The sequence below is a fragment of the Myotis myotis genome, unplaced genomic scaffold (genome assembly GCF_014108235.1).
Source record: "Myotis myotis isolate mMyoMyo1 unplaced genomic scaffold, mMyoMyo1.p scaffold_m19_p_18, whole genome shotgun sequence".
NCBI lineage: Eukaryota > Metazoa > Chordata > Mammalia > Chiroptera > Vespertilionidae > Myotis > Myotis myotis.
This window is the reverse complement of record NW_023416322.1, coordinates 11,387,240-11,399,619: the sequence shown is the minus strand read 5'-3', so window position 1 is coordinate 11,399,619 and position 12,380 is coordinate 11,387,240. Positions and strand designations below refer to the sequence as shown.

At 52.9% G+C, this 12,380-nt stretch overlaps 1 protein-coding gene across 9 annotated transcripts in view; it reads left to right on the top strand.

Annotated features, from left to right (window-relative positions):
- The window catches only part of PLXNA2 (plexin A2), a 212,936-nt gene that overhangs the window by 120,942 nt on the left and 79,614 nt on the right, over nucleotides 1-12,380 (top strand). For 8 of the 9 annotated variants that reach the window (XR_004973183.1, XR_004973184.1, XR_004973185.1 and 5 more), the window contains one exon: nucleotides 11,803-11,903. Coding sequence is in view for 6 of the 9 variants with exons in the window: in XM_036342298.1 (XP_036198191.1) it covers nucleotides 11,803-11,903 (101 nt within the window). In the remaining 3 variants the exon portion in view is untranslated. Of the gene's footprint in view, nucleotides 1-1,539; nucleotides 2,034-11,802; nucleotides 11,904-12,380 lie in introns of those variants that run through there. The other variant, XM_036342302.1, reaches the window with a different exon arrangement.

Genomic DNA, 12,380 nt, shown 5'->3' with positions numbered 1-12,380 from the left:
GCTCTGTCCTTCCCAAAGGTGCTAGCCACTTGGCATACTAAGAAAATAAGACAGAATATTTTCAGATCCAATATGGCAGCAAGGACAAGATGGCCATGTCTTAGATGGTTAGAAAGGAAAGTTGTGAGATGGTTGAAGAAATGTGCTCCATGGGGTCCACTGGAAACCGGAATTCTGGATTACAGCATGAGATGCCAATCATTTCTTTTCTACTTAGAATTACAGGGCAGACAGCGTAGGCAGAGAGGTGGAGGGACCGTTTCAGATCCGGCGTCCATGGATAGGGCTGAGCCAGCTGTGTTTTTTTCTTATGCACACAGCTGCTGACGGAGGAGTACTAAAGAAGGGCCTGGGTAGTTGGGCTTGACAAAATCCGATTCCATCTTATACATCATTTGGTAGGATTGCTCCCCCGAGATCAAGGTGACCTGGGAACTTCAACTTGAGGTTCCTTCCGAACCTCAGACGCAGATTTCAGGGAGGGCATTTAGGATAGAAAAGCAACACACAAAGAATCCCTGAGATTGTATCAATAATCGTGAGTGCCAACATCAGAACCGGAGGTGACGTCGGGCACCAGGAGGCGGGCACCAGGCAATGCCAGGATCTCTGCCGAAGGGAGGGTTATGATCCCCTTCAGAAGCAGTGAACCCTCAGGCCCCACTTTCCCTCTTAAAGAAGGATTTCCTGAGTCCTCGCTTCACACAGTACTAACGTTAGCCCCTGCCTGCTTCCTAGACCGCAGCAAAGGTGTGCTTCCCCCAGATCTCTGACCAGCCTCCTCTTGGGCCCTGATGATTCACACCCAAACCCCACCTTGCTAAGCCCATGAACCATAGATGCTTTACCGAGAATGTGGGACCAACTGGAGCTCCAAACCCTCTCATCTTGCTCTCCTGGTGACTGGAAGGCAGAGGAGCCAGAAGTAGTTGACGGGGTGTGGCCCAAAGGCCAGGACCATTAGCCAGATGCCCAGCTCTTATGTAAAATCAAACTGTGTGTGGTAAGGGTAGACATGGTCTCTGCATCCAGGGTCCTCACTAGAACCACCTGACTGAACAGAAGTGTGAGGTGAATGAATGGGGATGGGTGGGGAAAGGGGCGTCACTGACTTGTTACTCCGTCCAGTTGCCGTCACCCCTTTTCCCTCCTGCGGCAGATGAATCGATGTCAGCCCGATAGGGAGCTTTGTGAGACCTGGCTAATCCCAGGCATCTGGCTTCCAGATGAGAGATCTATTTTAGTTATTTCTTAAGGCCTATTTCCCAGATCCTTCTCATCTCTCATTTCCTACCCCACCTGCTTTTCCTAACCGAATAAATCCACTGTTGCCATGGAGACAACATAGTATTAGCATCTCTGCTGCTTCGTCGATCCTTCCAAAACCCAGGACTAGTAGAAAGGGCCGTACTCCTAACTTCTGGCCCAGGAGTCCTGCCTGGGAAAACACAGTATGGTATTGGGGATATCTGCTTGGCCCGTTGGGTTTCCTCTCCTCTCTGTATGTTTTCCATACCCAAGTTCCCCCTTCTTCCTTAGGAGACGAAGCTTAGGTGGACGTCTTGCAGCCAGGGAACCCGAGTGTCGGTGCACTTCAGGCCTTTAGAAGGGATCATGTCATCCATGAGGACAATAGTGCGAGGGGCTGTGCTGCTCTCCATGCAAAGGGCAGATACAATTCTCCCCACAAGATACAGCGGCCGTCTCAGCCCAAAGAGCCTCGGTGGCCGGCTCAAGGTCACCCGACCCCTGGGTGCAGAGCCTGGGCAGGAGCCCTCACCACTTCCTTGTACACACACGCCACCTTCAGTGGGGGCTGTCTGTAGAGACTGAACATGACAGCGACCACTATTGAGCACCAACTGTGTGCAAGGCGCTTGGTGCACAGATGTCACTTAAACCTCAAAACAACCTTGTGACGTTGATATCATTATTGTCACCACTTCACAAAGAAGGAAACTGACCGTCTAGGACAGGGGTGGGCAAACTTTTTGACTCGAGGGCCACAATGGGTTCTTAAACTGGACCGGAGGGCCGGAACAAAAGCATGGATGGAGTGTTTGTGTGAACTAATATAAATTCAAAGTAAACATCATTACATAAAAGGGTACGGTCTTTTTTTTTTTTTTAGTTTTATTCATTTCAAACGGGCCGGCCCGCAGGCTGTAGTTTGCCCACGGCTGGTCTAGGAGGTCTGAGAACTTAATGTTGTACAGCCGTTACACATAGGAGTTGGATTTGAAACCGAGGACGGACTCTTTCAAAGTCCACCTTCTCAACCAGAATAAAATTTGGCCTTCACCTAAAAAAGAAAAAGAAAAATGTAAAAATAATTAAAAAAAAAAAAAAAGATTCAAGAGCGGCCGCTCCCCTAGCACTTACCACAAAGATAAAATTCCACTCTTTGGGGCCAGACATGTCTTTCCCCGTCACCCTCTCCCCTTTGACTCCTGCGTGACCCTCTGCTGGGTTTTATGAATGAGGAGGGAGAAAATGTCATTGAAAAGTTCAACAACTTCGGATTCCACTTCTCTGAGTGATAGATGGCTTTAATTACTCTGAAGTACTTGGCCACTCCACTCTTCTCCCCAGGTCATTAAAAATAGATTTTCTCTCTGAACTCCAGTCCCCCCTCAGGTCTCCAGAGAGTCAGGAGTTCCGGGGAGACGCCCAGGGTCATCTTCTGACCAGAAGGTTGCCTGTTGCTTTAGCTGCAGTCACAGCCTCCAGAACCTCCCGCGGGCTTTCTGGGCGTTCGTGTCTCCTTTTCCCTGATGACCTTGGTGATGTGATTGTCACAGCTCAGGGGACAGCAGGGGGCTGGGCTGTGTTTATGAGGGCTTGCGGGGATCTCACAGATGACTATTGATTTTTAAAGAACTGGATCTAACACTGGGGACACAACCATAGTGAGTTCTTCACATTAATTACTGGGAAGCTGATTCGTAGACGAGACCGAGGCTGAAGATGTGAGCTCAAGGGTCCTCCCTGATGAGCAGGTGAGATGGGTGAGACTGGCATTGCTGTTTTCACTGGAAAGATGAGGAAATGGAGGCTTGAGGTTAACTGGCTCGGCCAGGCCACACAGCTAACAGTTGGCAAAACCGGGACAAAACACCCCTGCCACCTTCACTGCCCTCACTGAGTCGCCCTGGCGTTCCTGGGGGGCTCTGGACGGAAACGTGCAACCTGCTGAGAGCCACTTCCCTTACTGTGCTGGTCCTGGCGGCTGAAAACCACCCAGCAGGGATCTCCCACCCTCCCCGACCTCCCTCCCTCCCTCCCTCCCTCCCTCCCTCTTCCCCTCTGGTTCCCCTCTGTTGCTCTGCTCAGGATCCACCTGCTGAATGTGGTTAGGGAACAGAGAAGAGTAAGAAAGCTCAGGGGCATGCAGTGGTGGGGGATGGAATTGCACTGTCAACAGCCTCAGCTCATGCCTAACGGACCACAGGGAAGGTACATGGAAGGCACCTCATGTCCAGGAGGAAGCAAGGTGACCTGAGAGCCAGCCCTCGGGGCAGCCCCAGGAGAGGGGCCTGCCCTCTAGTGATGCCTCTGTCTCCACATCACCTCTGAGCCTGGGAGTCGGACAAACTTGAACTAAGTTTGTTTCTGACGCCCAGGAGGTGGGTGACCTTGGGCAGGTTACTCAACCTGAGACTCAGTTTTCTAATACGTGGGCCTAATATTGCTTCCCCTGCAAGGTTGGTATAGGGATCAAATGAGATAAAATAGGCATGCAGTAAGTGCTGGAAAAATGACTATTATTATTATTATTATTATTATTATTAATATCTCTGCTGCTCCATCCTGTTCAACAAGTTCCATCAACTGCCCAGCACTGAACAAGGAACCTGCCAGCCATCAGCTGGAGACCTCAGTCCCCATCTCTCCCTTCCCCAACCCCCAGGAGGAGGGGATCCCCTTGCTGCCTCAATACCCCGCCCCCCACCCACTCAGCAGGGGAGACTGAGATTGAGATGCTGCTGCAGGCAGCCATGGACAATGGGCTCCTTCCCCTTTAAGGACAGGAGAGAGGATGGGTATTTTTCCGTGGGACCTGCTGAGCCAACGGGGATATCACTGGAGGCCTGTCAGGAGCCCGGCGAGCCTGGCCCACCCCTGGAGTGTCCACTTTATAGCTTTGGTGCTTGAGAGAACCTGGCCAGAGCAGGGGGCCGGGCTAGGCCTCCCTGATTGCCCATCTGCCCCTGTCCGTCTCCCGGTGAGGACTCTGCCCCCTGCCTCATCTGGTGCAAAGGGAAGGACAGAGCCCTAAGCCCTGGGCCTCCCAGTGCTCCTGGCACCTGTTGCAGAGATTTGGGGGAGCCTGTGCAGAGAGATCCACCCACCCATCCAGCCCCTCAACTAACGGCTGCAGCGCTGAGAGCGGTGGAGTCAGAGACAAAAAGCCTCCCCTGCCCTCAGGCTGCTCCTCGCTTCCTGCTCCCTCAGCCTCCGGCTCCTGGAACTGACCCCTGAACCTTCTCTCCCTCCTCACCCTCCAAAAGACGCCTCATAGCATGTCACATCAGGGGCTATGGAGGACTGTCCTCCTGGCCACTTCTCTGCTCACAGCAAGGCCACGCCTAGGGTTGAGCCAGCCCTATGCGCCTGCCTCCTGCTGGTGCAAATGGAGCAGGAGGAGACCTCGCTTCCCTTCCTTCCTAGGGAGCTGTGCAGACCTGAGAGGCAGGTGTGTGAAGGCGCCTGGAGATGCTAAAACCCCCTCCAGGTGTTGTGGTTGTATGCTGGACCTCGGTCCACACACCAGCCCGGGCCTCAGCCCAGGCTGTAAATGAGCTTCAGATCTTTTCCTGAAAACAGGTCGGACTGGGTGAAAGGGAGAAAGTGGGTCCGAGACCTACACACTCCAAGGGAGAGAGCTTGGGCTGGCAGGCAGGGGCCGCGGGAAGGTACAAAGGAAGGAGAGGGAGTCCGGCCAGTTGTGTTTCAGCTGCTGTGCGCTGTGCCCCGGGCCCTGGGACCAGGGGGCTGCGGATCAGGCCAACTGCATGCTCCAACCAGGCGGTGTGTGTCACCTCACACCCCGGCCACCTGGTCTCGGCACTGAGAAGGCCTCTGTTTCTTTCCTGGTGTCAGGAAGCAGGGGACACGTGTGGGGACAGGTGTACTATCTGGCAGGGGGAGCAGATTCCAGGGAAGCGGAGGGAAGGATTAAATGCTCAGCGCCCCAGGGGCCCCTCCAGCCTGGGGGGACAGCTCTCCCTCACTCCTCCCTCTTGGCCCCCTTGCAGGATTACAAAGGAATCCCGCTGGCCTCTTGAACACCAAGTGTTTGTACCAAACCCCCCTGGGGCGAACCCCCACTCTGTCCTTTCATCCACAACCGTCTCCTGATTGTACCTCTACGGTGGCATCTGTCCCACCGCATTGAGAGGCCCTGTCTCCTTGGTTTCATCCTCAATCGCACCACGGGCTCCAGGAGGGCAGAGAATGCAGCCCAATGCCTCGCAGAGAGCTTGACACAGCCCAGATGCTCAGTAAACGTTTAAGGACTGTGTGGGACCCGGGGCCCATCCACGGTCAGGGTCCTACCTGTTGTTCCGCTTTTAACCCCAGTGTTTCTGCGGCAGAGCCCTCCAGGTCCTCAGAGCCAAGTGGCTCCTTGCAGGTGTCCGCTCAGGGGCAGAGGTGGAGCTCGGATTCGCTGCCCCCAGTGCACTCACCGAAGGGCTCCTGTTCCTCCCTCCACCGTGGGAACGCCTCTCCGAAGAGCAGAGCGATGGGTTTGCACCTAAAGGCAGTGAGTGCTCAGGGCCTCTGCCCAGGAAGGTAGTGACTCCAGGGCCCAGAGCCACGTCTGCCCTCACCCTGGGTGGCCCACACCCGCAGGTCTGCCAGCTCTTTGGGATCTCTAGGGATGAGGCTGGCTCCAGCAGTCCCCCCAGTGACTGGTCCCCACCGCCAGTAACAGTCCTGTATCATGTCCCTCACTGTGCGGGGCCTGACACCCCCTTGGCGACCCAAATTTGCTGAAAGGAGAGAATCGGGAGGAACTTGCCCAAACTCTGCAAAGCCCTGCTGAGCCAGCCCTTCCCACATAGACGTCCAGCTCCCCTGAATCCAGCCAAGGAAGGTACCAGAGACGGGGGGCCTGGGGCTAGAGGAGCCAAGAGCACAGTGTGAGTCACCTTTAATGAAGACTGTTTCTTAAGTAAATGACTTAATAGGACAGTTATATTCATTAGAAGCATAATTACAAGACATAAGATCAAGCAGAGAAGAATGCAGAGTGTGAGGGTGGAATCAAGTCTGACGCAGGCCCGTGGTCCCGGGGAGAAGGCGGTGGAGGGGCAGAAGGGTGCCCTCCGACCCTGGGCTTCTCATCACCACACTCATTAAGGGCTACGTGGGACCCAGCCACCCTCAGATCCCAGCGCTCCGTGAAAAGGGTGGGGAGACGCAGGCATAATTAAAACGCAATCATCATAAACAAACACTCATTAAAGCCTCCTAGAGTGTCCCATTAAGCTCTGAGTCAGCCCTGACAGAGGCCACCTGAAACTCTTCCCTCCTAGAGCTTCCAGAGACAACTCCCACCCATCGCATCCCACCCCGCCAGGTCCTAGTAGAGCAAGTACCCACCTGTCCCCGGGGATGCAGAGTGAAGTGCCCCCCTGACCCTGGAGACTTGAACTTGGTCCTTTAGGGCCTCCATAGACTCAGAGTTATTAAAACCATTTCTTCCTTCCTGGACATAAAGCAATCCTAAGAGTACCCTCACTCACCCCCCACCTCCAAATCAGTCCAGTTCCTTACAGAGCCCCACAGCAGAGTTTCATTCCATTTCTTCCTGGCTCCAGAGCCCTAGCATTTAACAAGATCTCCCCAAGATGTGAGATGGTCTCTATCAGTGGTTCTCCAACTTTAGCGTTCATAGGCATCAGCTGGAAAGCTGTGAGAATGTTTTGGGACCATCCCAAAGTTTCTGGTGCAGTGAACTCTGGCTTTTCTGTCTCATAAGGCACAAGTTAATGCCAAGAGTACTGGTCTGAGACCCATGCCTTGAGAGCCATTGGTCCTTAAGAACCACAAGGCCACCTCTTTTAAATATATATATATATATATATATATATATATATATATATATATATATATATATATATTTCAGAGAGAAAGGGAGAAAGATAGAAACATCAATGGTGAGAGAGATCATCATTGATCAGCAGCCTCCTGCACACCCCCTACTGGGGATTGAGCCTGCAACCCTACATGTGTCCGGACCAAGAATGGAACCGTGACCTCCTGGTTCATAGGTCGACGTTCAACCACTGAGCCACACCAGCCAGGCAAGGCCACCTCTTTTTGAAGGACATTCTTTTGACCAAGGACTTTATATATTCCAGCTTTGTGGTCTCCTCCGTCCTTCCCGATGTGTAGCCATTGCTCCCTGGCCCTCACGCCAGGTTTTCTGAGGACACTCTGCTCTCCTATGTCTGCTCAGGCGGTTCTTTCCACCTGGAACCCGCTTCATCTGGGCAGACATCATTCACAACACGTGCTGTGTCCCTCATGACACCTTCTTGGGACTCTGATCTAGTCCAGGGCTGTCCCACAGAACTAAAAGGCGAGCGAAATGTAAGCCACGTGTGTAATTTTAACTTTGCTGGCAGACATATTTTAAATTATTTTTTAATACATTTTTATTGATGTCAGAGAAGAAGGGAGAGGGAGAGAGGGATAGAAACGTCAACGATAAAAGGGAATCATTGATTAGCTGCCTTCTGCACGCCCCACACTGAGGATCAAGCCCACAACCCGGGCATGTGCCCTTGACCGGAATTGAACCCAGGACCCTTCAGTCTGCAGGCCAACTGAGCAAAACTGGCTAGGGCTGGCAGACATATTTTTAAAAAGTGAGAAGCAGCAGCTGAAATTAAAATTAATTTTATTTAGCCTAGTATTTACTAAATTTTTCTTTTCAACATGTCGATAAAAATCATTAATGTGGTATTTTACATTCTTTTTTTTCCGTAAGACATCTTCAAACGCCAGTGTGTACTGTGAGTCTCTGGCACATCTCAGTCAGGGCTGGCCACCTTCCGGATGCTCACGGCCACATGGGCGAGTGGCTGTCACATTGGACACTGCCGATGCAGATGTATTTTCTCTTTGCTCTGAATTCCCTCGGCCTTCTTTCCGCGCCTCTGTTAGAACACAGGTCACTTTGCAGCTTGAAGATGATGGCTGTGTTTTAATGCTGCTGCTGTTTTTAGTCCCCTGAAGCGCTTGGTGTGGGCCTGTGTGTAGGACATGATCAGTGAATATTGGCTGCTGAGTGATGAATGACTGTCACGGCCCGAGAATATAGCGAAGACAGGGAGCCCGTGGTAACGAACATCTGACTCTGAAGGTCTCCTCCTCCCTGTGCCTGGTTTATATGTGGCTGTTAGATCTTTGAGGAGAGAGACATTCATGTTTTAGAACCGCCCCCCTCACCCCAATAAGTTTCCTGTTTCGCTTTGCTCTTCAACTCAGTGCATTAAAAAAAAAAAAAAAATTCCCACCAGGAGGGCCCAGGAAACAGGAAAAATAGTTGTGCTATTGGTTTCATGTTTGGAGAAGAACAGGGTTCTCACTATCTCCATGGCACTTGGCGTGAAAGTGGGCTTTGTTGATGGAGACACTGCTCCCATTCAGGGCCCCCTTGCCCAGCTGCTGAGAGCCGGGCTGTGTTTTGACAGACGGGCCGAATGCAATGCAGACAGTTGTTTTAATTTCCAGCCAGATGCAGACATCACTCACATGGAACCTGAAACCCAAGAAAGAAAGGCCGGGCACTGGGCTGCTGCTCTCAGGCCTGGGAGGGTGGGTGGGAGGGGGCCAGGCGGAAGCCCAGCGGGCGGCCGGGGTCACAGATATCCCCAAGGGCTGAGTCCCAGGCCCGGAGAGGCACACTAGGACAGTGTATGGCAAGCACCTGTCAGAAAGGTGCTCCTGGTAGGAATCGCAGGCCTGGAGTCAGAGGTCAAGGGTTACTCCTTAAAGCAGCGGTTCTCAACCTGTGGGTCGCGACCCCTTTGGGGGTCGAACGACCCTTTCACAGGGGTTGCCTAAGACCATCGGAAAACACATCTATAATTACATGTTGTTTTTGTGATTAATCACTATGCTTTAATTATGTTCAATTTGTAACAATGAAATTGGGGGTCACTACAACATGAGGAACTGTATTAAAGGGTCCCAGCATTAGGAAGGTTGAGAACCACTGTGCTTAAAGCAATGTGCTATCCATGGCTGGTGGCGATGGCTGGATATTACCTTTTAACTGTACAAGTTATACAGGACAAAAAGCATAACCAGTGTCAGGGCAGAGTTAGGTAAACAGTGAGAAACCGAATCCCGAGTGGCAGAAGTGGAAGGACTAGATCAGCCCCCTTGGAGGGCAGGAATCCCTTCACAGTCCCCCGACAACACAGGTCACTTTAACTGCTTACACATCCCACTGGGGGGCGCTCCTCCGGAAGGGAGGTCCGGTGCATTATTGCACAGCCTTGCCTTTCTTCTGTTGAGCTTTCCTAACACTTTTCACCTGAGTCTTATTGCAGCCACACTGCTGCCCTTCACACATTGAAAAACAGCCTCCATGGCCAACCTGAGATTCGTCTTTTTTGAGCCAAAGAAACAGGCCAAGTCCATCCGCTGTACTTGCGATGCCACATCCAGGTCCACCCATTGTGACCTCCCTCTGGGAAGGATCCTTGGTTGAGCAACACCCCTCGTCGGGGGAGGGAGGTGCAAAGACCTGAGCGGGGAGCCCCCTGTGGGGCGGCCTCTCTCAGCCTTGACATTGTGCCTGTTTCCGCAGCCCGTGAGCAAATTAGCCCCTCCAGCTATTCCATCGCTGTGTCAGGTCGTGTTGGGCATAGAGTCGACGCAAACCCTCAGGTCTCTTCCGCATGAGCTGTTTCAAACCAGCTATCCCCCAGCCTCCACTTAAAGGAGGAATTTTTTAAAATCAAACTGCAGGATTTTGCATTTCTCCTTCTTGCATTTTCTATTTTTGTGATTAATGGAAGGTTAGGGAAGTTTAAGCGGATCATGTCACTCACTAACAGGAAGGCCTTGAAATAGAGAATCTTAAGTGTTATTTGTAAGCATAGGGGGGAGGGGGCAACAGAGCAAAAGGAAGGCTCGTGAGGCTGGCGCCTTTGGTCATTGGGCCCTTGCTTACATCCCACCCGCCTCATCTCCACCCCGCCCATCCAGGGCGCACCCTACACGTGCGCGTACTGAGCTTGATTACTTATGTGGGTGATGGTCTTTCAGCTTGGAATGCCCTTCTAGGCCAGTGGTCAGCAAACTGTGGCCCCTTGAGTGTGGCTCTTCCACAAAATACCACGTGCGGGCGCGCACATACAGTGCGATTGAAACTTCATGGCCACACTCAAGGTGCCAAAGAGCCGCATGTGGCTCGAGAGCCGCAGTTTGCCGTCCACTGTTCTAGGCCCATTGTTTCCCCACTCGCCTTTCCATCCTTCCTCCCGGCAGGTTGTACTGGGTACCCCTTTTTTAATCAACCAGGGCACACACCCATCCCAGGCACAGTGGAGAGCAACTTGGTTTGTCATTTCCAACTCCCACTGGACCGTGGGCCCTGCGGGGGCAGGATCTGTGTCCAGTTTGCTGTTGTTTCTCTCGAGCGTAGCGTCCGAGCCTCCATACAGTGACATCTATTGAACATCTGCTGCAAGAGCAGCGTCAGGCTCCCTCCCAGCCTCTCGGGAGGATGCTGTAAGGCATCTCCATCAGCTCCTTTGCCCCTGCCAGAGGCGGAACACTGTGCTGCTGGACCAGAGGTTGTGTTTTCACTTGAGCTCACACATCCAGTAGGTGGGGGACCTCTACGCCCTAACAAATGAAGAGCTATTCCCAGCCCATTACTAGTAGATGTTTCTGCGGCCCCGCGGCCTCCTGCCCCAGCCAGCAACAGATACCTAGGACATATCAACTGGAAAACTTCAACCCCCTGCCCCTCCTGCCCAGCCTTAATGTCGCACACGCTGGGCATGGAGGGGTGAGTAATGTCCAAACAGGCCCAGCTCAAGCCCGGCAGGACACAACCGGGATGCCAGGAGGAGTTGGCAGGGGCTGCAGTCTTGGGGGGTTGGAGGTGGGGGAGGGAGGGCGTGGGAAGCTTGATCTGAAAACCCCCACTTTCCCCAGAAAGGCAGCTCCTCTCTGTGGATGTTCCCATTTAGCCAGACTTTTCAGATGCTGGGACATTTACTAAAGAAACGGAATTCAGACATCAGAGAATGGGGATAATTGGATCCAGGTGGTATGTTTGGTCGGCTGTAAAGAGACTGTGCCACATGATGAATATTATTTGATAGGAAAAGTTTCTCCTCCTCTCCCTTTTCGAGTGTGTTCTGTGCAGGCAGGATGTCTCAGCCCAAGCCCAGCTGAAAGCTCTTCAGAGACGAGTTGGAGGCACGCGATAGCCTTTTAACAGAGTTAACCGCTTTCAGCACTTGGCAGGAGAAGCCCAGCTCTCGCGAGGACTGTAGTGCGGGCAGAAGGACACTGAGGTTTTGCCTCATTGCTGGGAAGGCAGGAAGCCTGGACCTGCCACCTGAGAAACGCAGTCGGCTTAGCTGTGCCTCCTACCTGTGCCAGGCCAACAGATGAGAACATGGAGGCCACCAAAATGCCCCCCAGTGTCTCCCCTTTAGGGGTGGTGACGGTGCAAGTGTGGGGAGATTGTAGCCGAGTCTGAACGCACATCGGCAAGGCGGCGCTACCAGATCTAACCATGATCTCTCCTCTCTCCACCAGATCACCAGGGTCCCCGTGGAATCCTGTGAGCAGTACACGACTTGTGGGGAGTGCCTGAGCTCGGGGGACCCTCACTGTGGCTGGTGTGCCCTGCACAACATGTAAGTTGGGGACTGTTCTGAGAAAGGGCCGGGAATGCACAAGACCAGGTACTTTCCTGGGAGTGTTGACGAGGGATGTGACAGCGGTTTGCAGGGAGGGAGGGCTTTTCCTCTGCTGTGCCGGGAGCAGCAAGAGGAAGACAGGTCATGGGGGGCCTCCTCCCACGCAACGCCTTTGCCTCTCTGTCTTTCATTGCACTTTAATATCTATAAATATATATTTATTATTTATTGCAGAGGGGAAGGCAGAGGGAGAGAGAGATAGAAACAACAATGATGCGAGAGAATCATTGATCGGCTGCCTCCTGCATGCCCCCTACTGGGGATCGAGCCTGCAACCCAGGCATGTGCCCTGGTGGGGAATCAAACCGCGACCTCCTGGTTCATAGCGTCAAAGCTCAACCCCTGAGACATGCTGGCCGGGCTCTTTCATTGCACTTGTAAAGCCTGCCCTCCCCGCCGCTCTGAGTCTGTACC